The sequence below is a fragment of the Gymnoscopelus microlampas genome (genome assembly GCF_963454915.1).
Source record: "Gymnoscopelus microlampas genome assembly, chromosome: 8".
Taxonomy (NCBI): Eukaryota; Metazoa; Chordata; class Actinopteri; order Myctophiformes; family Myctophidae; genus Gymnoscopelus; species Gymnoscopelus microlampas.
Window position 1 is genome coordinate 11231364 of NC_139945.1, and position 25247 is coordinate 11256610.

Below are 25247 nucleotides of genomic sequence, written 5' to 3' on the forward strand. Positions count from 1 at the left end.
AAAAGGATACTCAAAGACATCGCATTTTGTGGCGTTTTCTTTTAGTATACCATTTACTTTTTTCAATCGATACTTTGGACGTTGATATTTCTCATCTGGGCCTGCTTCTAATTTCTCATTTTGAGGTATGTACAGTAGTATGTCTACATGTTTCTTTTGCACCTGCAAGATAACATCTGAGTGCTTAAAACAACACATACTGCCTTTTAACATTTTCAACACGTCTTCTCAGTTCTCAACTCCCAAGATCTGTACTATGTTTGTGCTGGAGACAATGTAGGTTGAAAGACGTGAGTTCAGACTCTGAGATAACTAAGCTGTCACTGTGTGTGCTTCACTTGACTGAGGCTGCTCAGTTAGGTTAACCACATGTGAGGGGGGAGGGAGTGTAAAAAATGGGTCATGTCTCAAGTGTTGTGAGGAAAATTTAAACTTCGAATGACAGCGTGAGCACAACAGCCTGCACAGAAGAAGGCGAGCGTTGAAATGACGAGAAGGCATTAAAACTAACATTTAAATAAAAAAATCAAGCTGCACTGATAGACGTGAAATGGTTGTTGTTGCCTTCCAACGTATTGGCAACAGACATGCTTCTGAGCTGTTAAGCAACGTGGCAGAGACGATGGGTTTTCTGAACGATTGCACCATGTGGAACAGAATAGACTAGGAAAGGGCGAGACTTGTTTGAACAACTTCTGTAGCAGATACTGTAGCTCACCACGTGTAAGTATTAACCTGTATTTCATCAGTATATCAACATGTTTTATTAGCGTTTGTATGTTAGTTGTTTTTGGTCTGAATGTTGGACATGAAATCTATATTTCAAGTTTGTTTCTTTATTGAAACTATGTAAATGCATGAAATCTGCGTGCTGATAATATATACAGTACATGACTGTTAGTTTGTGCAGCCAGGGAAGATGCGAGGCTTTGAAGAGAGGGAGAAGGGAGGTTCAAACAGGTGAGTAGCTTCTCTAAATGCAGTCTTGCCATTTGGCCAGTAATCGCCCGATTCCAGGTGAATGTCCGTACCAAGATAGATGGAAACATTCTACTTATGCTAAATAAGAAAAAGAGCGCTTTCTCAGTGGAGTGCTCAGAGCATTATGCTCTGATGAAGGCTCTAAGCCGAAACGCGCATGTGTTCATTTATTGGTGTGTGGCAATGAAAAAGTGGAAATGTGAGCACTTTAGTCCTCCATTAATTTGAAATTTGGGATGTGCTACCTTTTTGGGATTTTTTTCAATTCCTGTTTTTGACGTTCTACATATGCTGACTTCTGTATGCCCATGTACAGTACCTTGTAATCATCAGTGGGTAGGCATCACTTATGTTTCACCAGATGCAGACGATTATTTGTACTAACGTCATACTTTGGCAATAACGCAATTGCGATTCTATTAACTTCAAAGAAAAAGAAAAAGGTCTGGTTGACTGTCCAAAACAGTGATGAAAGAAACAAATGCTTATTTAATTGATTGGTTGTTTGGTTGCTTTATTTTGTCATATTTGTACATACACGTACACATTAATTTGGATGGCTGATACATTTAACAAGAACAGACATGACTTAATACAACAACAAAGTAAAGTAAAAAATGAACACACTCCATCCATTCAAGACATATTCAGTTTAGCAATGACCAGCATTCAGTGCTCTCAATAAGCGTAACCTGCTCACGTGGTGAAATCCTCAGTGTTCTTTTTCCTCCATTTGTGTGAGTTTAAACAGATCTTGTGCATCATGCATGGATGGAGCAGTTACGGTACATCTCATCCTGAATCTAAACCAGAGATTTAGCTTGTGGCTTTACAATACGATCCATATCAGACTGTCTTCGAGTGTAGCATCACCAATGGTGGAAAGTAACTAAGTACATTTACTTAAGTACAATTGTGAGGCATTTGTACTTACTTGAGTATTTCCAATTTCCAGTACTTTTACTTCTACTCCACTACATCTCAGAGGCAAATATTGACAATTATTTGAAAACTTGAGTTACTAATTAGTTTTCAGATATACATTATTATATTACAAAACATGTAGATCTGTTATTTTCAAATATTTTAGTACTTTTACTTTTGTTACTTTAAGTAAATTTGATGGCAATACTTTTGTACTTTTACTCAGGTAGATTTTGAATTCTGGACTTTTACTTGTAACAGAGTATTTCTATATTGCAGTATTGGTACTTTTACCTAAGTATAGAATTTTAGTACTTTTTCCACCACTGTATATTACCATGCCATGAAATAAAAGAGAACGTATGAGAACACTTACAATCATTGTATGGTAGAAATTACACATGGCAGCTCGAGAGAAGATTTCTGCCTTTCGGAATCTCCCAAGCTCATGTCTTATCAGCCTCAGCTGGTCTTTGTACATACATACACACGTACATACAGTACGTGTGAGGGCTGCATGTAGTGTTTTTTGCAGTTTATATGGCAGGATCTCTGTATGCCACCAGTCTAGAGTAATGGTGCGTGTTTCTGGTTCCAGGCCTCTCGGTAGTCCGGTCAATGGGACGACGGCTATCCCGTGGAGGACCAGCAGAAGAAAGCCGTCCCTCCTGCCCGTCCTGGAGAGACTGAGAGGCTCTCAGGACGCCTGGTGCCCCGCGGCACCCTGGGACAGAGAGAGAGCCCACGCTGCACTCTCAGGAACGCCTGCTGGGGTGAGTTCTCTCCCTGTGTTTCTGGAATCGTTTTTGTCGATGTGTCAGGGTGTGTTGACCTCCCTGTCTCTTTGTCCACTCCAACCTACCTGCCTGTCAGTCAGTCAGTAAGTAAGTTAGACCAGGAGTCTTTTCAGGCCAAGGACCCCTTAGCTGAGAGAGATGAAGCAGGGACCCACACTACATACTGTATAAAATTGTGTTGCAGATTAAACTTTTTTCATGGATTTCATAGATAGCTGGATTCATGTTGATGTGTATTTTCCGATAGTTAACCTTTAAACCTTCAATATTTAGTTTGCTCTGTACTTGGTCTGCTCTTTTTCCCTCTACACCGACTCTCCGAAAATAACGCGTATATATGCTATTTTTGGCTAATGTTCCCCACCACACAAAGATTTGGCGGGCCCCCTGTAGTTAGTCTGAGGACCCCCTAGGGCTCCCGGACCCCCTGTTGAACACCCCTGAGTTAGACAGATGGTCGGTTGTCTTTCTCAGTCTCTTTTATGACTGTTCTCATTCAGTAGGTCTCTGCTCATTAGCCACATGAACTGAAACTCATGAACTGAAACTCACGACACATTGCGTTGTGAGATTGTAGATCTGCAGTTTTTGGCAAAGAGATTTGGTGTGAACGGAAAAAAGGAACGGTCCAAGGATAGAGCCCTGGGATACCCCAGTGAACTAACCATAAAAGATCTAGACACAATGCGATGCGTTGAGCTTGTCGATCTGCTATTTTATAATATCATACATTTTAGACAATCTGAGTGACCGGTAAGTGATATCTTTTGGTTAAAACAAAAGTTTTTTTGTTAAAAGGTTAAAGCACTGACAGTAACCATTGCTATAGAGCGTTTGTTCGGTAACAGGAGTCTCCCTGTCTCTCCAATCAGGAGAGAGTACCCATTTATCAGTGTTATAGTGTTCCAGTTCCAATTTGTCTGTTGCCATGGTCTGCTAATTTCTTTATGTCATCACTTCCAATTTCACTTGTTTAATCTGTGTCCTGTCTAAATTCTCTATCCTGATTGGATTAAACTGGTATCCTGACCTAAAAATGCATTTTCTGTTAATAAAGAGCTAGAGAGACATGTTACTGAAGAAACACTCTATGGCAATGATTACTATCAGAATACAGATCTATTTAACACTTATTTTAACCAAAGAAAATCAGTTACTCTACCTTTTAAGAAAGGTGCTATAAATAGTCTATTATATAATTACTGCATGCCCAGTTCAATTCCTGCCAGGGACCTGTGTAAGATTAGTGGTGGTGTGAAATGGTGCTGGTTTATAAGAAGTGCCTGTTGAATCTGGAACCTTTACTCATTTATGACACTGCTGAGGTCATAATTCAATGTTATGCTCCTTGGTGTGACAGTTTTTAATGACACATACGTACATTGCTGTGACATTATCATCAGGAAACGCATGCCACAGTCCGTTTAGTGGTAGATTCTTTCCTATAACCTGAATGCCAGTCAGTGCCAACCTGAATGTGTCTTGCTTGGATGGGGTGTGTACATCTTTAACAACTTAAACCCTATTGTCAGGAACTGGTGTTAGGCCCCCATAAGCAGGAACTCAAAACTCAAACCCAAACCCAGGATACATGAATGACGCAGATGAAGATTTTACTAAAGAAAAAACAAAACATAATACAGCACTATCAAATGCAGTAATAGGTCAAATAGAAAACAAGTACCCAGGACCTTTTTTGTGTTATCCTTTTAATGTCTGACTGTACCATGTTCTGTTTACATTTCTGACTAATAAAGTATTCAATCAATAAATCAAAGGTCACACACACACACAAACAAGCACAACAATGGACAATCATAAAACATGAATGCCAAACATAAGCTAGAACTTAAACATAACAGAACCAAGGTCAAAAACTGACAAACCAACTTATGAACCAGCAAATATGTAACACTCTAGCTGTGTGTGTGTGTGTGTGTGTGTGTGTGTGTGTGTGTGTGTGTGTGTGTGTGTGTGTGTGTGTGTGTGTGTGTGCGTGTGCGTGTACGTCCGATCTACAGGTAGATTGGCTATTTTTGGCAAAGAAATGTGGTGTAGAGAGCAAAAAGTGGTCCAAGCACAGTAAGCAACGCAGGTCCGGTTTCCTAAGATTAGAGTGTTTAAGTGGTTAAACTAGAAAGCTGCCTCTTTCAACTGCCATCTTAAAGGCAGTTCCTTATTCATTGGTCATCAGATACTGTAGCGCTGCTTTCAGAGGTTAATGGGGAAGTGGTGTTACTACTGTATAAAAGGATGTGTTTAGCATTTAAGGTTACAATACAGATAGCCTCCTGTTACTACTGCAAAGGAAAATAAACAGAATGCATGGTAAGGGGGAGGTATTAAATAAGTCTTGTCTAAAAAACAGCTCTTAATTGAATGAGTGCTAGGCCTATATATATGTAGATAGTTACTGAGACAAAGGCATACAAGCCACTGACACGTGAGTATGGGGTAATAGAACGTGACTGGCTTCTATGCCTTTTTCTCTGTACAGAACCACAGGAAGACAGCATGAGCACCTAATAAAGGTGGTGGTGTTGTCCTTGACCTGGGGATGCTTTGCATAGATTCTATACAGTCTGTCTGGTTTGGCTTTGCAGTGTTGAACTTGCTGAACAGGTGAAGGTTGCTGAGTTTATTTTTTGCGATCGACAGGTATGTGCCTCTCTTACACACGAGCTGCAATGCTGCCTGCATGTGTTTGATGCTTTTGGCTTGGTGACTTACCTTATATGAACCTGCTTCTCACATTTATTTCTGAGCGTGCCGAGAATAAAACCCACTTCCTCTTCTGTGTGTGTGTGTGTGTGTGTGTGTGTGTGTGTGTGTGTGTGTGTGTGTGTGTGTGTGTGTGTGTGTGTGTGTGTGTGTGTGTGTGTGTGTGTGTGTGTGTGTGTGTGTGTGTGTGTGTGTGTGTGTGTGTGTGTGTGTGTGTGTGTGTGTGTGTGTGTGTGTGTGTGTGTGTGTGTGTGCGTGCGTGCGTGCATGTGTATGTGTGTGTACATTTCAAATGCATGCATTTGGTGAGATATTTCTATACTTTCTCACCTTTTGCAGCAGTTGGCTGCTAAAAGTGTAACACCATTGTATGAGTATCATTTCACTTAACCACGCTGTCTCAGCACACAGCCTATTCTATTCTAGTTTTATAGGTCTCTAGTTTACTCACTGTTTCCAAAATAGAGAGAGACAGCGAGATCCCCCAGTGGCATCCAACATTGTTGCCGACCGTTGTTTTTGGGTCACAGACCCGTGAGTAAATATCCCTTTTTTTCCCCAAAACTAAAAATAAACATTTTTTATTTTATTTTACTTAAATGTAACTTTTGTGAATACAATGTAATTTAGTCAAATCTGTATAGTAGAGTATGTTAATACGATATAACGTATACAATTGGGGTGGTTGTATTTTGTCTCCCTGCTCTTCTATTGAGACATTTAGATCGTGTCAAAGGTCATGTCTCACCTAGACACGGGATCTGACCTGATGGTCAAGATTCAATTTATCCCCTGAGCAAGCAGGCAGGCTCTATTAGCTCAATGGTAAACAAATAAATGTCAGTACTTGCGCTGGAAACCGGGTTCAAATCCAGGGTAGAAGAAGAAAGTTACATTGTGCAGTTTTAAGAAAGTCAAACCTTTTTCTTTCTTTTTTTCAAAGTTTTTTTATTGAGGTTCTGACAGTTGACATTTGTTGTAGCATACAATTTGTGTAGAACCCATGGATTAAAGTTCTCAGTCGCCAAGACTGATTTCAGTCATTTGGATTCCATAGAAGCCAGCATGTCTTCTATGGAAACATGTTGCACAGCGAGAATAGCCATTCTACAAGCTCTCAATGCGTCTGCGACGCATTGAGAGCTTGTAGAAAGGCTGTTTTCGGTTATTTTAAGATTAGAACATTTGCAGTGGTTAAACTAGCAATATGTTCAGAAGTATCTTCCATAATATCTTAATCGTCTCGGATATTTCATGTAAAAGCAAAGGTTAAAGCCTGAATCTGTGATTTCTTCACATGGTTGGCAGTATGTAGAACAGCAGGAACAATATTACTAAAGCATCCTAATTGTACATAATGTGTTCTTTGTTTAGGAATCGGCGCTAGTGTGTGTGGGGGATCCTTTAACACGGTTTCACAAATCGCACATTATAGGACATTTTCAGTCGTGAGATTTAAACTAGCTTTTATCCATGAGAACCACACATTGTTTTGGCAGCTTGGCTACCTTAACATAACACAAACACAAAGAAAATAGCAGGCACCACAATGTCAAACCTTTTTCTAAAGAATTTCAGAAATCCCCCCCGCCCCCCCCCCCCCTGTCTTCTTCACTAACATGTTCAGTTTGTTCATGTAGAAGAACATCTACAACAGCATGTAGAGGCTGAACAGGAAAGGTGACGGCATGGTTCCTTGGGGAGCCGGTGTTGCTCACCAGCACGTCTGATATGCAGTACTTGCTACTCACACGAGATATGACAGCATTTGGTGATGAGAATTATCAATATAGCATGGCATAATCCATCCATCTGCAGGCTGGCAAACATATCTTGAAATATCAACTCTTGAAATATAAAGCAAACTCGCTCTACCCAACAGACAGAGAGAGAGAGCATGGCCATTCATGGTCAAGTGACCATCAGTTTATATTGAGAGAAGGACCGTCACAACCAGGGGTCACCACCATGCCAGCTTTTTTTGGACATTTTCTCAAAATTAGATTTTTCCCACGGACATACAAAATAAGTGGTCAATAATATTACCAGAAACCATAGGCAGGGAATGGGGAAGGCTAATAGTCTATTTGGATACAGGATAGGTGGGCACTAGGGACATCTGGGCACCTCCATGTAAAATTGTCTATTTTGTCCAAAATGTTATGTAAAAATTAAATATTTGAAAAATGTTCTTATATGTAAAGTATACATGATGTATACATGCACGGTACATCATTATAATTATAATAATAATAAGTAATGTAAAGTATACATGATGTGAAAAATGACTGGATATACAGGTTTTGTAGCAATTTATAGCAATTGTTGAAACATTAGACCTTAATTGTCGAATGTTTAAGCATGTTCTACTCATGTATATTTTAATTTACTTAAAAAAAACATTTCCAAACATTTCCTCTTTTTTTAACATTTTGGAAAAAATTGCCAATTTAACACCAAGGTTTTTTTCTACTATTTCTCTCTCTCTCTCTCTCTCTCTCTCTCTCTCTCTCTCTCTCTCTCTCTCTCTCTCTCTCTCTCTCTCTCTCTCGACCACAAAGCACCACAGCAAAGCAGTCGTGATGAATACATTAAAAGCATTAAAAGTTGTAATATAAGTTAACGCTTGCTTGTACTCACCCGATAATGAACTTGGGGTCAGCTAATTGTCCTAGTTTCATATCCATTTGACATTTCTCTCTCTCTGCACTTCCTCCAGTGACTACCAAAACGCTCGCCCCAAAACACAGTCGCCCCGGGGGAAACCCGGCAGTATTCACCTAAACCTAGCCTTATTCCTAAACTTAACCTCAGTAAAATATTCATATACCTAGCCTTGTTCCTAAACGTAACCTCAGTAAAACTATCCCTAACCCTAAACTTATTAGGGTCAGTAAAACAAATACAAGAATAGAAGAACCACTGGTCCGTGAAAAAATGGGGGTGAGCGTCTGGGCATTTGGGGCAAGGCTTCAAAAAAGGTTAAAAAGCAAATAAAAGAACTTCAGCGTACGTGCACATGATCTTGGTATTATATTTACACCAACAGCGTTTTTTTTCAGTAGCTGCCACAGTACTTTATGTAAACAACTTTACAGTATCTTCTATGTACAGCAGTTTAGGTAGGAACAGTTCAAGCACATTAAAGTGCAAGAAACAGAGCTTGAGGTGCTGCAGGTCCAATCTCTGATGGCCTGTAAATCACTGAGAATACTGGGGCGTCCCTTCTTGGGCACCAGTCAGTGCAGGATGTCCTCCAGAGCTGGGGCACCTTCTTCAGCCTCAGAGAGAGGTTGAAGAGGTGCGGGAACCAAAGTTGATTTTGTCAACTAAAACAAAAAATGTTCGTCAACTACCTTTTTTCACTGACGAAAACTAAATAGAAATATATGATGACTAAAATCAAGACTATGAATATATTTGATAATTTCGTCAACAAATAAAAACTAGACTAAAATGTTAGTTGGACGAGTGTAGAAGAGATCCAGTAGAACTAAAAGACAAGTCATTTTATGTTTGGTTGCGCTCGGGTGTTGCGCTCTGAAAATAGCCGATCTACAAGCTCACAACGCTTCGCGCTGTGACACGTTGTGATCTTGTAGATCGGCTATTTTTAGCATGCAACCAAACAAAGTGTAAGATCAGCCATTACGATGTCATCAAGGCACCGCCAACATACATTTTAGTAAAACTAGACAAAAACAAAACATTTCAGATGACCAAAATATGACTAAAACTAAATGGAATTTTATTCAAAAGACTATGACTAAAACATAATCAAAATTTGCTGTCAAAATCAACACTGGCGGGAACACTGCTGCCAGCGGCCCTGTGCATGCCATGAGCACCCTGGGGTCGGTGTTGTCAGGACCCCCCTGGCCTTGTTCATGCCACGCTGGGGTTAGGGGTCAGGGCTCTGTTCAGGCCAGTCAAGGTCTTCCTCACTGATCTCAGCAAACCATTTCTCTACGAGGGGAGCGTGGGGGGGGGGGGTATGGGCTATTGTCATTCTGAAACAGGAAACGTCCTTCAGCAAACTGATACCACAAAATTAAAATTAGATTTCCATTCACTGGAACACAGGGCACAAAATACTCATTAGAAAAGGTGTCTGTGGTGTATGTCATATATGCACACTCGCACAAGCGCACGCACGCACACACACACACACACACACACACAGAACTGGTCACATTCATATAATAATTTTCCAAAGCATTTGTGGCTGAGGTGATGTGACATATGTCATCTGGAACCTTACGATTGACGGTTAGACGGGTGTCTACTGTATGTGGTATGTGTGCTGACTGGCTGAGCTGCCGCCTGCCGCTATGCCCCTGGAGGGGGAAGTTTTCCTCCATTCTGCATATCTGTATCTCTTCCTCCATTGTCTCTCACACACCTTACTCACACTGTGAGAAAAATAGGTTTGTATATACATTTGGGACTTGGAAATAGAATTTTGCTCATACCAGTTCCCATAATAGATCGTCTCCCCTGTAGGCATGTCCAGAATTCCAATATATTTTCAGCTAATTCTTCTAGAATTTGAAACATTTAAACTGTATTTGCTGTGTGGGTGTGGCCAAGGAGGAGCCAAGGAAAATGCCAAGCCTTGTGGGTTTTACTGGCAGCCAGTCTGTGGTAATACTCCAAACATGTTCCTGTTTGACAAGCGCGCAGTGCGTTACCACCTCTTACACGGACATAATGCTATTAACAACTTCCATCTGTCTGTGTGTGTGGTCTCTGTGATTCTCTCCAGAGTTTCCTGGCTGTGAGGGACGCCGAGAGGTCTGAGCCCAGTCTGTTGTGTGTGTCTACAGGGGACGAGGTCGCTGACTACCCCATACAACAACGTACCCCTGCAGGTAGGGACCGTACATAACACGCATCATGCAAATGTGCTAATGCATACAGCAGTGTGGTGGAAAAAATGTTTTTTATTTTTTTTATTTAAGTAAAAGTATCAATACTGCAATAGTAGAAATACTCTGTTACAAGTAAAAGTCTGTAATTCAAAATGTACTTGTGTAAAAGTGCAAAAGTATTGGAATCAAAATGTACTTAAAGTACCAAAAGTAGAAAGTAGGCTACTCATTATGCACATTTTTTTTTTTCAAATGTATAAAATGCATAAAAATCTTTTGAAAATAGCAGATCTACAAGCTCACAATGTGTCGCATCGACTCTGAGATGTAGTGGAGTAGAAGTAAAAATACTGAAAATTAGACATACTCCACTAAAGTAAAAATACCTCAAAAATGTACTTAAGTACAGTATATGTACAGTATATAAGTACTTGAGTATATGTACTTAGTTACTTTACACCACTGGCGTACAGGCATACACCTGGTACCAAATCAGCACCGGCAGTATGGTTTTAGCAATGTGTCTGTTCAATGCACATCTTGGGGACAAAAACTACAAGTACAACTTGTCTCTCTCTCTCTCTCTCTCATCTCTCTCTCTCTCTCTCCTCTCTCTCTCTCGTCTCTCTCTCTCTCTCCTCTCTCCTCTCTCTCTCTCTCATCTCCACTCTCTCTCTCTCTCTCTCTCTCTCTCTCCTCTCTCTCTCCTCTCTTCTCTCTCTCTCTCTCTCTCTCCTCTCTCTCTCTCTCTTCATCTCTCTCTCTCTCTATCTCTCTCTCTCTCTCTCTCTCTCTCTCTCTCTCTCTCTCTCTCTCTCTCTCTATCTCTCTCTCTCTCTCTCTCTCTCTCACAGCCTTCCAGCTGTCTCAGTCTCATCTAGGTTTCTCAGACTTGCCTCAGCTGGTTCTCTTCTACTCTCTGACCAGGTGAGTAAACCTGGATTAAGACACTTTGATCGGTCATATACGTGAACCATGTGTGTGAACCATGCCTTTTAATCTCTAATAATGGAATATCTAAGAACCAAAAGCTTCATTTGTGGAACATTGAATAGGAAGGGCTGGTCTAATGAGAACTTAGATTCTCAGTAACCTTGTTCCCTGGCTTTTTTCATCTCACAAGGAGAAGAGCCTGGTAAGAACTAGTGTCTATAGCAGTGTTCTCAAACTTTTTCGTGCCAAGGACCCCCAAATAGACACTTATTAGACCGCGGGACCCCCATTTGAAAAGATATGCCAGGGACCCCCCATAAGAGAAGATTTTTACGGCTCTCTAGCAGTGATTTCAACCATTTTAATTTCAAGGACCCCCAGTTTGACATGCATTAGGCTACGGACCCCCATTTAATGGCATGTATGTCTCTGGGAGCCCAATTCATATTGTAAAATCATTGTTAATTTAACTCTGAGAGTGTACAAATGGAACCAAATGGACCCGTTAGGGTCCATTTGGTTCCATTTGTACACTCTCAGAGTTACAGACCCATAAGGGTCCATTTGGTTCCTGTCCATCATTTAGCTGGGGACCCCCTGGAACCCCCTCAAGTACCCCTGGGGGTCCCCGGACCCCACTTTGAGAACCAATGGTCTATTGAACTGGTTCCCAAACGTTTTAGATTGAGACCCAAAAGATAGACTTGGTGTTTCCCCAGACAAACTTACAAAACATATTGAATTAATTAAATAATGGATTAAATATTTAATAGAGAGTATGCACATGCGTCACTTTTCCACCGGGACACGCCCCCCCCCCCCCCCCCCCCCCCAGCATAGGAGTTTGGAAGCGCTCGTTGGAAATCACTCCAAGCGGTCCTGCTTACCACCTGTTTCTAAATTGCACATACAGTAATGCAGGAGGCAGCAGGACGTTGGGTTAATTAAAACGAGCGCTTTGGGGCATGGTGGCGTGGCGCAGTCGGTATCGCTGTCACCTCACAGCTAGAAGGTCCTGGGTTCGATTCCCGCCGGGATTCCAGCCGACGCTGTGGGCGCTGGGGGGCGTGTCTTCTCCTCTGCATCATCAGCGCCCATACCTTGGTGGGGTTGGTGAAAGGGCCTACTCTCTGTGGAGTTTGCATGTTCTCCCCATGTCTCCTAGGGTAGTTAAAGGGATATTTCACTTTCAAAATAACTTTTGGTCATTTTATCATCTACTCAGGCCTTTGTGAACCCCCCAGACAGTTTTTAAGTTGCTTGATTCATTATTTAGATATTTGATATTCATTTTATCAGACACGCCCCCTTCCTATACAAACCCATTGTAACTTCAAACTTCATTTTAACCATGTTAGATTCATCAAAAACACCCGTCCTTGGTTCTGGTGACTCATCCTGCCCTCCTTATTTGTGAGGGGGCCGTGTTTTTTCAATTACTTTTTTCATTTATTTTTAATATTTTTTTTGGAAAATGAAAAAAATAAAATTCTATAAAAATGTTAAATAAAATAAATGAAAAAAGTTATTGGAAAAACATTTTAATACCCTCACAAAAACATGTTGGTTAGTTTAACATAGTTTAATACAATCAGACAGGACTTTTCTGTTTGGAAGTATGGGCTGTCAAGGCCAGAAAGTAGTTCTTTGCCACTCAGTAGGCGTTCCCACATAACTTCCGGGTACGATGATGTCACACGCATAGGCTCTATAGTGAAAATAGCAAATGCGAAGCGACGCATTGTCAGCTTGTAGATCTGCTATTTTTAAGGATTTATTTGTGTATATTTATTCTTAGATTTATTTATTGTTTAAGATTCTTGAAAATCTTTTGAAATAATAATTGGAAAAAATGTAGGAAATGAAAAAAAAGTGATACTTGTGACCCATAAAAATGGGTCCCGATGGGTCCCGACCCGTTGTTTGGGAAACACTGGCCTTGAGTTGTAATGCTTGACCTTGCGTTGTATGTACTTCCCTCAGAAGTAACCCTCATGACACAGGTTTTAATGGGAATGTAACCAGATCTGCACAGTATCAATGTAACTTCCTTGGGCTGTACTTCTTGTACTTCCACTTAGACACTTTCAATAGCAGTAGTACAGGCATGTATGCAAAACAGTTGGCCCCGATTAATGTATGTGTTTCACAGAGAGCTTGACGTCAACACGGGCCACCCCACCCTAGTGTTGCTTAAATCACACTAGTGCTTTGCTTTCCCAATGTGTCCTGTGACTTAACTAAAGCCGCCAGGGGCGGCCATAGCTGAGTGGTAAGTGAGCCCGCCTAGGGAGCCAGAGGCCCTGGTTGCCCCAGGTGCGATTCCAGGCCAGGCCAGCAAATGTGTCGCTGAAATGAAATTTGTCCCTGAGCAAGACTCTTAACCCCTAATTGCTCACAGGCCCTCATTGTAAACAAGACCGCAAGGACTTTCATGAACGGACCTGTTAAAGGAATTATCCTTATCCTTAATCACCTGAAGCTCTGTTTTGTCTCATTTGCGTGTGCGTGTGCGTGTGTGTGTGTGCGTGTGCGTGTGCGTGTGCGTGTGCGTGTGCGTGTGTGTGTGTGTGTGTGTGTGTTTTTCTCAGGGATGTGTTGTCTGTGTGTCTGTCCATCCCATCATGGGTCTACAGTGTGACGGGGCAGACGGACGCTCGTCTCTCTCAGCAGGAACCTGGTGAGTTCTCCTCTCTGTCCTTTTACCTTAGCGCTAGGTATACTCTTGGTTGCTTGTTTTTTGCAGGAAATGCACTTAAGACTTCTGGTGATTAGTAGTTTTCGTTCCCTACCTATGTTGAATACACTTATTGTAAGTCGCTTTGGATAAAAGCGTCTGCTAAATGACTGTAATGTAATGTAATGTAATGTCCTACTGGCCCGTGCTTCATGTGAAAGTCTGCATGCACACAGATACTGTACATCGTTGCTGTTGGGCAGAAACCTCTTATCTCCATATTCTAACTTTTTGTGTTTTTTTGGTACATTTAATGCCCTACTACTTGATCATACTACAGCGTCACACAAAAAGCATCAAAAGTAGCAGATCTACAAGCTCGAAACGTAGATCTGATACTTTTGCCATTTTTGAATTTGAATCCTGAAAAGTAACAGTTTTGGACATGGTGTCCACCCGACAGAGACGATATACAGTATATGTACAAATCCACTCTCATACACAAATACCCACACATGTACAGTGGTAGACAGACACACACAAACGCACACAAGCGCACGCACACACACACACACACGCACACGCACACACACACACACACACACACACACACACACACACACACACACACACACACACACACACACACACACACACACACACACACACACATTTTAATTCTTTATTTGAATCCACAAATTACAATTAATTTACAGGGAAACAAATATAAAGGGGTTGATAGTTCATGGTCCCTAAGGATACGCATGTCTGACAACTTCTCCTCCACACAGACAAACTGCCTATAGACCCTTTAACAGACGACGTCATACTGGCTGCGTGCAGCCAGTATGCGCGCAACGAAACCCATTATATCAGGTCTCGTTAGGACGCGTCTCACTAGCCAACACACACACACAAGAGGGGGTTGGGGTGTGCTGAAACCAGTGCACCCCGAAACAGGTTGGGAATTGATTGCGTGAAACAATCACCTGTGCGTCCAGGCTCAATGTTAGTAAACAAATAATTGGTCTATAACAGCTGAAACAGAGCAATATTTCGCAAGTTGTTTGGCTTTGCTTTTTGTCATGCCAGCGATTGCTAGGCCACTCGTGGTCTAGCAATCGCTGGATTGCTAGACCATAAGTCAGCTGGGTCAGCTTATATACATGGCCCAGGCTTCCAAATATGAGTACAGAGAATCTGCATCTGTACCCAAGGTTTGTTATGATTCTTAGTAGCGGTTGGTACTTAGAATGCTTATCTTGGAAAGCCTGGTTCATGTGTAGATGTATCCAGAATCAGAACCTCCTTGTGACAGGTGACAAAAAACGTCATCAGGGGTATTTGGGATGTTAGTAAAGACATCACAAGCTAAACCAAACCAAGGTAGCACTCTTGAGTGTTCTCGCACGCACGCACGCACGCACGCACGCACACAGTGTTTCACTGATGGAACATTCCCAACACACAACCTAATTTGAACCACACAGAAACAAAATCCACCAAAAAAATAATTTTATGTTCCTAGTTGGACTCGTAGGTCCATTTGGTTACATTTGTACAATCTCAGGGTTACGAATGGATAAATCAATCAATCAATCAATTAATGAATACTGTGTATTGTGTTCTTGGCCTATAGTAATACTGTTGTCATATGGCAGTGTGACTTTACTGTATGCTGTAAACAAAATTATTTGCATTGTTTTATTTCCATAAGGGAGGGACCTAGTCACTCCTCAACTTTATTCTTGGGACAATTCTGTCTTCATAAATAATAGTTTAATGTTTGAAGTTGTCACATTCAGCTCTACTAGTGTCAGCTGGGAAATTCAAGTATTATGTCAGTATAGTTCGGTGGTTCTCAAACATTTAAATTTCAAGGACACCCGTAACAATAACACCCATTAGAGAGTGTACAAATTCCTTTGGTAAGTTTTTACACTCTCAGGGGGTAAAAAAACTGTAAGGGTCCACTTGGAGCCACCTCAAAGGACCCCTGAGGATCCTTGAGGTGGACGCCACTTTGAGAACCACTGTTATAGTTGAATCTTCTCTTGCATAGAATCCTGGCTCTGCATGAACTCTGACCCACAGAACGATCACATGACCAACATGGAGCCAAACCTTGTCATGTGTTCAATACAGGTATACGTGTGTGTGTGTGTGTGTGTGTGTGTGTGTGTGTGTGCGCGTGTGTGCGTGCGTGCGTGCGTGCGTGCGTGCGTGCGTGCGTGTCGCGATTACAAATGTAAGATGACGATTAATTGTCACACAAATAATTGTGATTAACGATTCAATTGTGTTGGCATTCAACATTGGAACATAGAAATACAATTTTTATTTCTGTTTGTTTTTTAGACTTCATAATCACAAATTGCACAGGGCAGATATGACAAATAACTTAATATATACATTTTTATAACGGAAATTGCTGATCTACAAGCTTACAACACGTCACTTTGTGTTGTGTTGTAAGCTTGTAGATCAGCTATTTCTGCTATTTTTGGAAATGTTTTAAAATGTATGAACATTTTTCAACATGGAAACAATTACGCCGATTATGCAAAATAATTGTGATTATCTCAAATAATTGCGATTAGGCAATTATGTAATAATTGTGACAGGCCTACGAGTGTGTGTGTGTGTGTGTGTGTGTGTGTGTGTGTGTGTGTGTGTGTGTGTGTGTGTGTGTGTGTGTGTGTGTGTGTGTGTGTGTGTGTGTGTGTGTGTGTGTGTGTGTGTGTGTGTGTGTGTGTGTGTGTGTGTGTGTGTGTGTGTTATCTGTGAATACCACAGATAACAGTAAACATTACATACAAGTCATTTTCAGCTGTGTGTGTGTGTGTGCGTGTGCGTGTGTGTTTTCAGCTGACGTCAGCCAACGGGGCCATGTGTGTCATCAACCCGCTCTACCTGCATGAGCACGGAGATGATTGGCTCGCACGCCAGCCAATCAGCTCTCAGCTCTCCACACAGCTGAGCACCTACAAGCGGGAGCGCCGGCTCAGCACCGCCAGGCCATGGGGAGGCTCGGGGCTACGCAACCAGCAGCGAGCATTCTCATTGGATCAGGGCATTCTGGACAGCAGCACGGAGAGCTCAGGTAAGGAAGTATTACTTGGTATTCCTTTTGATTACTCTCCGGGTGTGGTGTATTAATTGACATTTCGGTGAATGAAAAACAGAGAAAATGCTTGCTGAACTGAAGAAAATAGGGCTCCAAATTGCTGAATTGAAGAAAATAGGGCTCCAAAATTAACAACAGAAACAAAACTATATGATAACTATAACTACGAGCTGAATAACTTTTCAGCTGGTGTTGAACGCAACGCAAGACTGTTTACACTGGAAGGGTTTTTAAGTGTCTCGTATCCAGTTGCATTATACTGTGAGAGTGAGAGTTGTTTTTTAGTTTATAATTTGTGATGCACCGTAGTTTTGCTGTTAATTCGTTTTTTGAATTCTTCATTCATTGTGAAGGACGCCGCCAAAAACAAAAAATCCCCATGAAATCAGGGCTTCCCGGTAAGCCCCCCCCCCCCCCCCACCCCGACAGCAAAGATATATTATTTAATTGCGAGTCAAGAGGCTCTCCCTTTCTTTATTCATTATACCTCTGTGGTCACAGCAGCATTGTGTTTGGTCCTCTCCAGGACTAACCAGAGCCCAGTCAGAGGGCTTCTCCCACCAGCCCACCGTCACCCCCACATCATCACCCACCACCACCACCACCATAGAGGGGGTGGTTCTGAGACGGCCCAGCCGAGACTCCGTCTCCTCCAGCTCCGGCTCCATTTTGAGGTCAGGGAGCATGGGGAGCCTCCCCTCGACCCCTGACTCCCCCAGGGTGACGTCCTCCGATATGAGCTCAGAGCTCCAGCTTCCAAGCGGCACCGTATCCCCTTACAGGTAGGGGATGAGATGACTGGTGTAAAGTAACTAAGTGCATTTACTCAAGTACTGTACTTAAGTACAATTCTGAGGTATTTTTTTACTTTACTGGAGTATTTCCAATTGTCTATACTTTGACTTCTACTCCACTACATCTCAGAGGCAAATATTGTACTTTTACTCCACTACAATTATTTGAAAACTTTAGTGACTAGATAAACTATTACATTAACCATTTTAGCCCTATTTTATACCTAGGCTATTTGAAAATACCCGATCTACAAGCTCACAACGCGTCGCGGTGTGACCTTGTAGATCTGCAATTTTCAAACATTTTAGTACTTTAACTTTTGGTACTTTGAGTACATTTTTATACCAACACTTTTGTGTTGGTATACATGCAAAAGAAAAAGTATTATCTCTGGAAGTAAATAAAAGCTACATCAAGCTGCAGGACCTCTGTCATTTTCAGGAGTACCCATTTATCAGCTTCATTTTTATAGTGTTCCAGTTCAGTTTTTTGTTTCCTCATTTCTTTGTGTCATCACGTCAAATTTCACTTGTTTAATTTGTATCCTGACTGAGTTCTCTATCCTGATTTGATAAAATTGGCATACCGAGCTGAAAATACATTTTCTGTTCATTAAAGAGCTGGAGAGACATGGAGACTCCTGTTACTGAACAAACACTCTATACAGTAGCAATGAGTACTATCAGAATATAGAGCTATTTAACACGTGTTTTAACCAAAGAAAATCACTTACCCTACCTTTAAAAGGGATATTTCACTTTAAAAAAAACGTTTGGTCATTTTATCATCTACTCAGGCTTTTGTGAGCCCCCCAGACTGTTTTTAAGTTGCTTGATTCAGTATTTAGATTTTTGATATTAATTTTATCAGACACGCCCCCTTCCTATACAAACCCATTATTACTTCAAACTCTTTTTTAACATGTTAGATTCGTCAAAAACACCCGTCCTTGGTTCTAGTGACTCACCCTGCCCTCCTAATACGCGAGGGGCCGTGTTTTTTTTATAACCTTTTTCATTTATTTTTTATATTTTTTGGGGAAAATGAAAAAGATCAAATACATAAAAAAAATTAATAAAATAAATGAAAAAAGTAATCGAAAAAACACGTCCCCCTTACGTATTAGGAGGGCAGGGTGAGTCAGAGTTTGAAGTTATAATGGGTTTGTATAGGAAGGGGGGGTGTCTGATAAAATGATGATCAAATATCTAAATACTAAATCAAGCAACTTAAAAACGGTCTGGGGGGCTCACAAAAGCCTGAGTAGACGATAAAATGACCAAAAGTTTTTTTGAAAGTGAAATATCCCTTTTAAAATGGTTAATAGAAAAATAAAGGAGTAAAAAAAATCCCTGTGCTTTACAGGGTCTCCTGGATCGAGGACGGCGTGTGGCTGCCTCCACCCAGGTCTCGGTCCTCCCTGGACCCCCGCTCCAGCATGGAGCTGGACTCCCTGTCCATCAGCAGCATGGAGGACAGTCAGGACGAGCCGGACCCTCTGACGTCCAGCCCCGCCTCCCTCCACCCGTCCGCACAGCGGTTGGCCAACAAGGTGAAGAACCGCCTCTCGGCGGTGGGCCAGGCGATCGGCGGGCTGGTGTGCCACAACAAGAGGCTGGGCATCCGGGTGCAGGAGCTGGGCGAGCGGAGGGGCGGGGCGTTCGCCGAGGCCGTGAGGGGATTCGTGGAGACGACGCTGAGGGGAGGGCTCGACCCCGGTGGGGTCAGAGGCCTGGAGTTCTTGCAGGAGGTGAGGTCGTCGCTCACGGCGGTGAAGGAGACCCTGCTGGACCACCCGGAGGTCCAGACGCTGTTGGACACCATGGTGGAGACGCCGGGCGAAGACTTAGGTGAGAGAGAGCTCCCTCTGTATCAGTGGTGTAAAGTAACTTAAGTACATTTACTAAGTACTAAAGTACTGTACTTCAGTAAAACATTTAGGTACTTTTACTTTACTGGAGTATTTCCAATTGTCTGTACTTTTACTTCTACTCCACTACATCTCAGAGGCAAATATTGTACTTTTACTCCACTACAATTATTTGAAAACTTTAGTTGCGAACGCGGAAGGAGGCCTCCGCCCAAGTGGAGCCTACTATGACACTCGGCTCGGCTTGTGTCTCTGTCTGTGTGCAGTATGTGTGCAGCCGCGCCCCCATGTGACTCACGCTCTCATTGGCTCGCGCCCCCATGTGACTCGAAACTCCGTGGCTGAAATATATCAGCTGCACTACCTGTGTGCAGCCGCCAGAGTGCACTACTACAGTGTGGCTGAAATATAGCAGCTAGTCAAGCTGCGTTCGCTTCCAGCGTTCGCGCGTCTTACTTGTTACTAGTTACTTTGCAGATATAAATTGTTACATTATAAAACATACAATAACCACTTTAGTCCTATTTTATACACAGGCTGTTTGAAAATAACCGATCTACAAGCTCACAACGTGTCACGATGCGATGCGTTGTGAGCTTGTAGATCTGCTATTTTCAAACATTTTAGTACTTTTACTTTTGGTACTTTAAGTACATTTTGATAACAATACTTTTGTACTTTTACTCTAGTAAATTTTGAATTCCGGACTGTTACTTGCCCACTTGCCCAGAGTACTTCTACATTGCAGTATTGATACTTTTACTTAAGTAAAACATTGGAGTACTTTTTCCACCACTGCTCTGTATAGGATTCCAACATCTTAGCACTTCAGTGAAACAGCAACAACATGCATTGTCTCCTCCTATATACATTTTTTTTTTACAGTGTCTGCGACATCCAGATGTAATAATACATGGACTGCCGTCGCCTTCCCTTTGTCTTCTCCCCTTCCTGTGCAGACACCATGGTGGAGCTGGCCCTCCACAAGGTGGCGCTGAAGCCCGTCTCCACCCACCTGTACTCCTCCCTGCAAGCCTCCCGAGACCAAGACGGGAGCCTCGACTCGCTCCGCAGGAACCAGCAGGTGCTGGAGGCGCGGTCGCTGGAGGAGCTGGAAGGGTCGGCGGGGGCCGGGGTCCCCGACGCCCTGACCCTGGAGCGCATGCAGCAGAGGTGGAGCCGCATGCACGACGCCTACTCCCCCAGCAAGAAGGCGGAGATACTGCTCAAGGCCTGCAAGAGCATCTACGAGAGCATGAGCGGCAACGCGAGCCCGGGTATGTTTCAATGTTTCTGTCTCATTGTCAGTGGCGTGCACAGACATTTTGAGGGGCAGGTGCTCAAGTAAATTATACTTTTTTTTGTTGACTTGGTCTGCTCTTTTTTCCCTCTACACCTATCCTTAGCCAAAAATAGCAGATCTACAAGCCCACAACGCCTCTGCGAGGCGTTGTGGGCTTGTAGATCTGCACGCGTGCGTGCACCGTCGGACCATCCGCAGACGCGAACCTTTTTTTCCCCCGTGTTTGTTACTTTTTTTTGTTTTGTTACTTTCATTCGGTTAATTTGGTTAATTCGGTACAAGATATTTACTCCATGAAGTGTAGATGTCGGAGGTTTTTTCTTTTTCTTTTTTCTTCATCCCAAAAGTGGGGGGGATATCCCCCCAATGGAACTGAGTATGTTCAACCCCCCCCCCCTTACTGCTCTGTAGTCTTTGTCTTGCCGTGACTCTTATGGGTTTGGCTTCTGTCACTGGCCCAGTTGTTTTGTGTCAAGGCCCTCTGTGTAAACCTCAGGTCAAGACATTTACAAGTTCAGGTCAAATTACATTCCCTCTCCTCTCCTCTCCTCTCCTCTCCTCTCCTCTCCTCGTCTGTAGGTGCGGTGTTTGGAGCAGACGACTTCCTGCCCTGCTTGACATGGACTCTGCTTCGCAGTGACGTGGTCACCTTACAGCTAGACACCGACTACATGATGGAGCTGCTGGATCCCACACAGCTGCAAGGAGAGAGTGAGACAGACCCCCAAACACGGGCTGCTCTTAGTACACTTATTCAGACAAGATTACACTTTCAAGCACTCACACACTGAGGCCATGCGTCACGTTTTTCAGTTTTAAAATCTGTCATTTTCAGTGGTGTAAAGTACATTTACTCAAGTACTGTACTTAAGTACAATGTTGAGGTACTTTTACTTTACTGGAGTATTTCCAATTGTCTATACTTTTACTTTTATCCCACTACATCTCAGAGCCAAATATTGTACTTTCACTCCACTACAATTATTTGAAAACTTTAGTTACTAGTTACTTTGCAAATATAAATTATCACATTATAAAACATACATCAACCACTTTAAACCTATTTTATACCTAGGCTATTTGAAAATAGCCGATCTACAAGCTCACAGTGTGTCGCATCACTATTTAACTATTTAGTACTTTTACTTTTGGTACTTTAAGTACATTTTGATACCAATACTTTTGTACTTTTACTCAAGCAAATTTTGAATTCCTGACTTTTACTTGTCACAGAGCACTTCTACATTGCAGTATTGATACTTTTACTTAAGTAAAACATTCAAGTACTTTTTCCACCACTGGTTATTTTGGCAAGCGACAGGTTAACGACTCTTTCCCTGAAGTTTTCTCTCCGCCTCACTGAGTAAAGGCCTTTGCACACAGGGTGCGATTTTTCGCACGGAAAAAACGGACAATATCATTTTTTAAAAGAACACATGGTTCTCTATGACCTCATGCACACCGGCCCCGAATTTGCCGTGCGGCAAGTGGCTGCGGCGCTGCGGTTTTTTTTTCAATCGAACCCAGTTCGATTCGTGCGTCTTTTCACATGCGGTAAAAACTGAACTGACCAATCGCACCCTGTCTGCAAAGGCCTTATAACTCTGTTTGTTTTTTGTTCCTCTTCTCCACAGGGGGTTACTACCTGACGTCGGTCTACGCCTCTCTGTACTACATAAGCAGCTTCCGACCGCGGCTTGCCGTCCGCCAGCTCAGCTGCGAGGCCCAGAAGTCGCTCAACCAATGGCACCGCAGGCGCACCTTGCACTGCAACCAGTCGCGCCGCAGCTTGAACCGTCGGACCATCCGCAGGCAGTCGGTGTACAGGGAGAGGGCCGACAAGAGCTCTGAGAGAGTACCGGGACGTCAACAGGATGGAGAAAGTGACCCCACCCGAACGGCGCCCTCCGGTGGCGCGGCTGACTCGCTGCAGCTGAGCGAGGACGACGGTAAAACTCTGGAGTCGGTGAGGGAAGAGGTGGTGAAAGCACAGGATGACGTTCCGTCACTCCCGGCCACCCAGCTACCACGGCAAAAGACAATACGGGCCCAGAGGAGTGATGGACGGTCAGCAGGAGAGGATGAGACGAAGGGAGTGGAGGACGAAGAAAGAGAGCCAGGAGAAGAAGGTAAAGGAGCAGTAGGGGAGAGCATGCACGCCCCTGTTCGCAGGAGTTCCCGCCAATCTGTTATGTGGACAACACATGTCAACATATCTTTGGGGCGGCCATAGTGAAGTGGTTCTCAACCTTTTCAGGCCGCGACCCCCCAAAATAATCATATTTGAACTGGGGACCACCCAAAATAATCATATTTGAACTGGGGACCCCCCAAAATAATCATATTTGAACTGGGCACGCCCCACCCTGACAAGCACGTGGAATCCTAGGAGTTGAGGCATTACATTTTGTTTGACTCGGTTTAGTATTATTATTTGACAATTTGGCCAATGTTTCACCAGTTTTTATAGTATAGTTTGTTGATATACTTTTGATGCAGTAATGGTCTTTTTCTTTTCTTTACATTTTTTTTTTTTGAGGTATGAAAAAGGTCACAAAAGTACTTCAATTGTCACTTCGCTGTCATCTGGGGACCTCTCCAAAATCATGTGGTGGCCCCCCCTGGGGGTCCCGACCCACAGGTTGAGAACCACTGGCTAAGTGGGTAAAGAAGCTGTCTGGTAATCAGATCCCCGGTTCGCCCCCGCCCCCGATGAGCAACCTCCCCCGAGGTTGCTCATCGGGACCATCTGAGCAGCCATCAGCTGGGTGAAGTGGAAACTGTATTTCCCCCGCGGGATCAATAAAGGTCTAAAAATATATATTTTTGAGGCACGCAGGGTGGAGGAGCACTGAATGGTTCAATTAATCACAGAGCACTGGATTTGTTTGTTTGTGTCGATTGTCCAATTTGTTTATTTGATCAAAACAAACAAATTGGACTGTATGTATAATACAGTATAATATAATACAGTAATAATAATGTATAATACATTGTCTTATAACAGATTTTTTTTTTACTTACATTTTATATTTATTTATTTTTGTACAGTTGCTTTCAGGGATTCCTTTGAAGATGTACCAATGGTTTATACTATAGTGTTACTTACAGGATGTTTTTGATTTTCTACAGCTGCGTGTAGCAGCGAATCCACCTCAATCCTCTCCTTAGGTAATGAGTTGTGTTGAACATTCCTGTTAAAGGCCACCAAGAAAGTTAAACTTAGGATAAGCGGTAAAATTCCAACATCGTCATTATATTATTTTGTATTTCTTGCAGCCAACATGCAGTGATATTTATGTGTTTTCCATTTTGACCACTAGGGCGCAGCATTGCACCTTGTGAAAAGATACGTTTACTGTACTTTTACTGTGTCCCATTATACACTGGTTATGTGTGTGGTGGTGCAGCCTTTGTATTGCAGCAACACTGGTTGAATATGTTAAACTGTTAAATTAAATGTTATGAAGTGGACTCTTGGTAAGGGAGGAGATTATTGCTGATATAGAACTGAGACATCTTTCTGTTATTCTCGAACGTGCTGGAAAGAACTATTTATATCACCTCAAGTAGACTTTATATTTGGAACACTCCATCGTACAAATTAGATAATGTCCACACAGATTTCATTCGCACATAAATGCATGGCCGCGTAGTCGCGTATACAAACACATGCAAAGCCATAATGAAAGCATGTGAGTGCATATACATAGGCAACATACACATGTAAATACTTATAGATAACGGCCTCTTATGTAAATCTCTCACTCTCACACACGCACACGCACACGCACACACACACACACACACACACACACACACACACACACACACACACACACACACACACACACACACACACACTCTCACCTTCTCATACATGCATCTTGTACATATGGAACCATCTCATTGCTGAATTCTAAATGACCAAGCCAATCAAATTTGCCTAATGAGACATCTGGCATTCTGCCTGATGTGGATGTCAAGCCCAGAAACAGCTGGGCCTCCACACGCACACACACACACACACACACACACACACACACACACACACACACACACACACACACACACACACTACAGTAGCAGATCAGCGGATACGACTGAGGAAGGAATACAGTCTGAGATACAAACACACACACACACACACACCTTTTGGTGCCTTTTACGCAGACCCACAGACGATCACACACTTCTTTTACACATGTGATATATTATGCATACATTGGGTGTGCGTAGCACACTCAG

General features: G+C 42.6%; 1 protein-coding gene across 3 annotated transcripts; it reads left to right on the forward strand.

The window, feature by feature from the left end:
• Positions 1-89: 89 nt before the first annotated feature.
• Positions 90-25247, forward strand: rinl (Ras and Rab interactor-like). Of its 3 annotated transcripts, none has more exons than XM_084064127.1 (13): positions 90-125; positions 902-960; positions 2504-2678; positions 10189-10294; positions 11149-11221; positions 13819-13907; positions 15967-16049; positions 16773-17007; positions 17558-17813; positions 19192-19676; positions 20656-20973; positions 21579-21710; positions 22634-25247. In XM_084064127.1, the coding sequence occupies exons 2-13, from the start codon at positions 920-922 to the stop codon at positions 23230-23232; spliced, it is 2592 nt and encodes an 863-aa protein (XP_083920253.1). In that variant the 5' UTR covers positions 90-125; positions 902-919; the 3' UTR covers positions 23233-25247. The 3 variants fall into 3 exon arrangements, with proteins under 3 accessions (XP_083920253.1, XP_083920254.1, XP_083920252.1); XM_084064128.1 differs by lacking the exon at positions 90-125 and adding an exon at positions 449-723; XM_084064126.1 differs by lacking the exon at positions 90-125 and adding an exon at positions 449-723 and having other exon boundaries at positions 911-960.

Excerpts from the sequence above, each read along its gene's own strand:
- rinl (XM_084064127.1), top strand. The coding sequence starts at position 920 with ATGCGAGGCTTTGAAGAGAGGGAGAAGGGAGGTTCAAACAG. Across the intron at positions 16,050-16,772 it reads TTGTCATGTGTTCAATACAG|CTGACGTCAGCCAACGGGGC; the intron begins GTATACGTGTGT and ends GTGTGTTTTCAG. Across the intron at positions 19,677-20,655 it reads GACGCCGGGCGAAGACTTAG|ACACCATGGTGGAGCTGGCC; the intron begins GTGAGAGAGAGC and ends CTTCCTGTGCAG.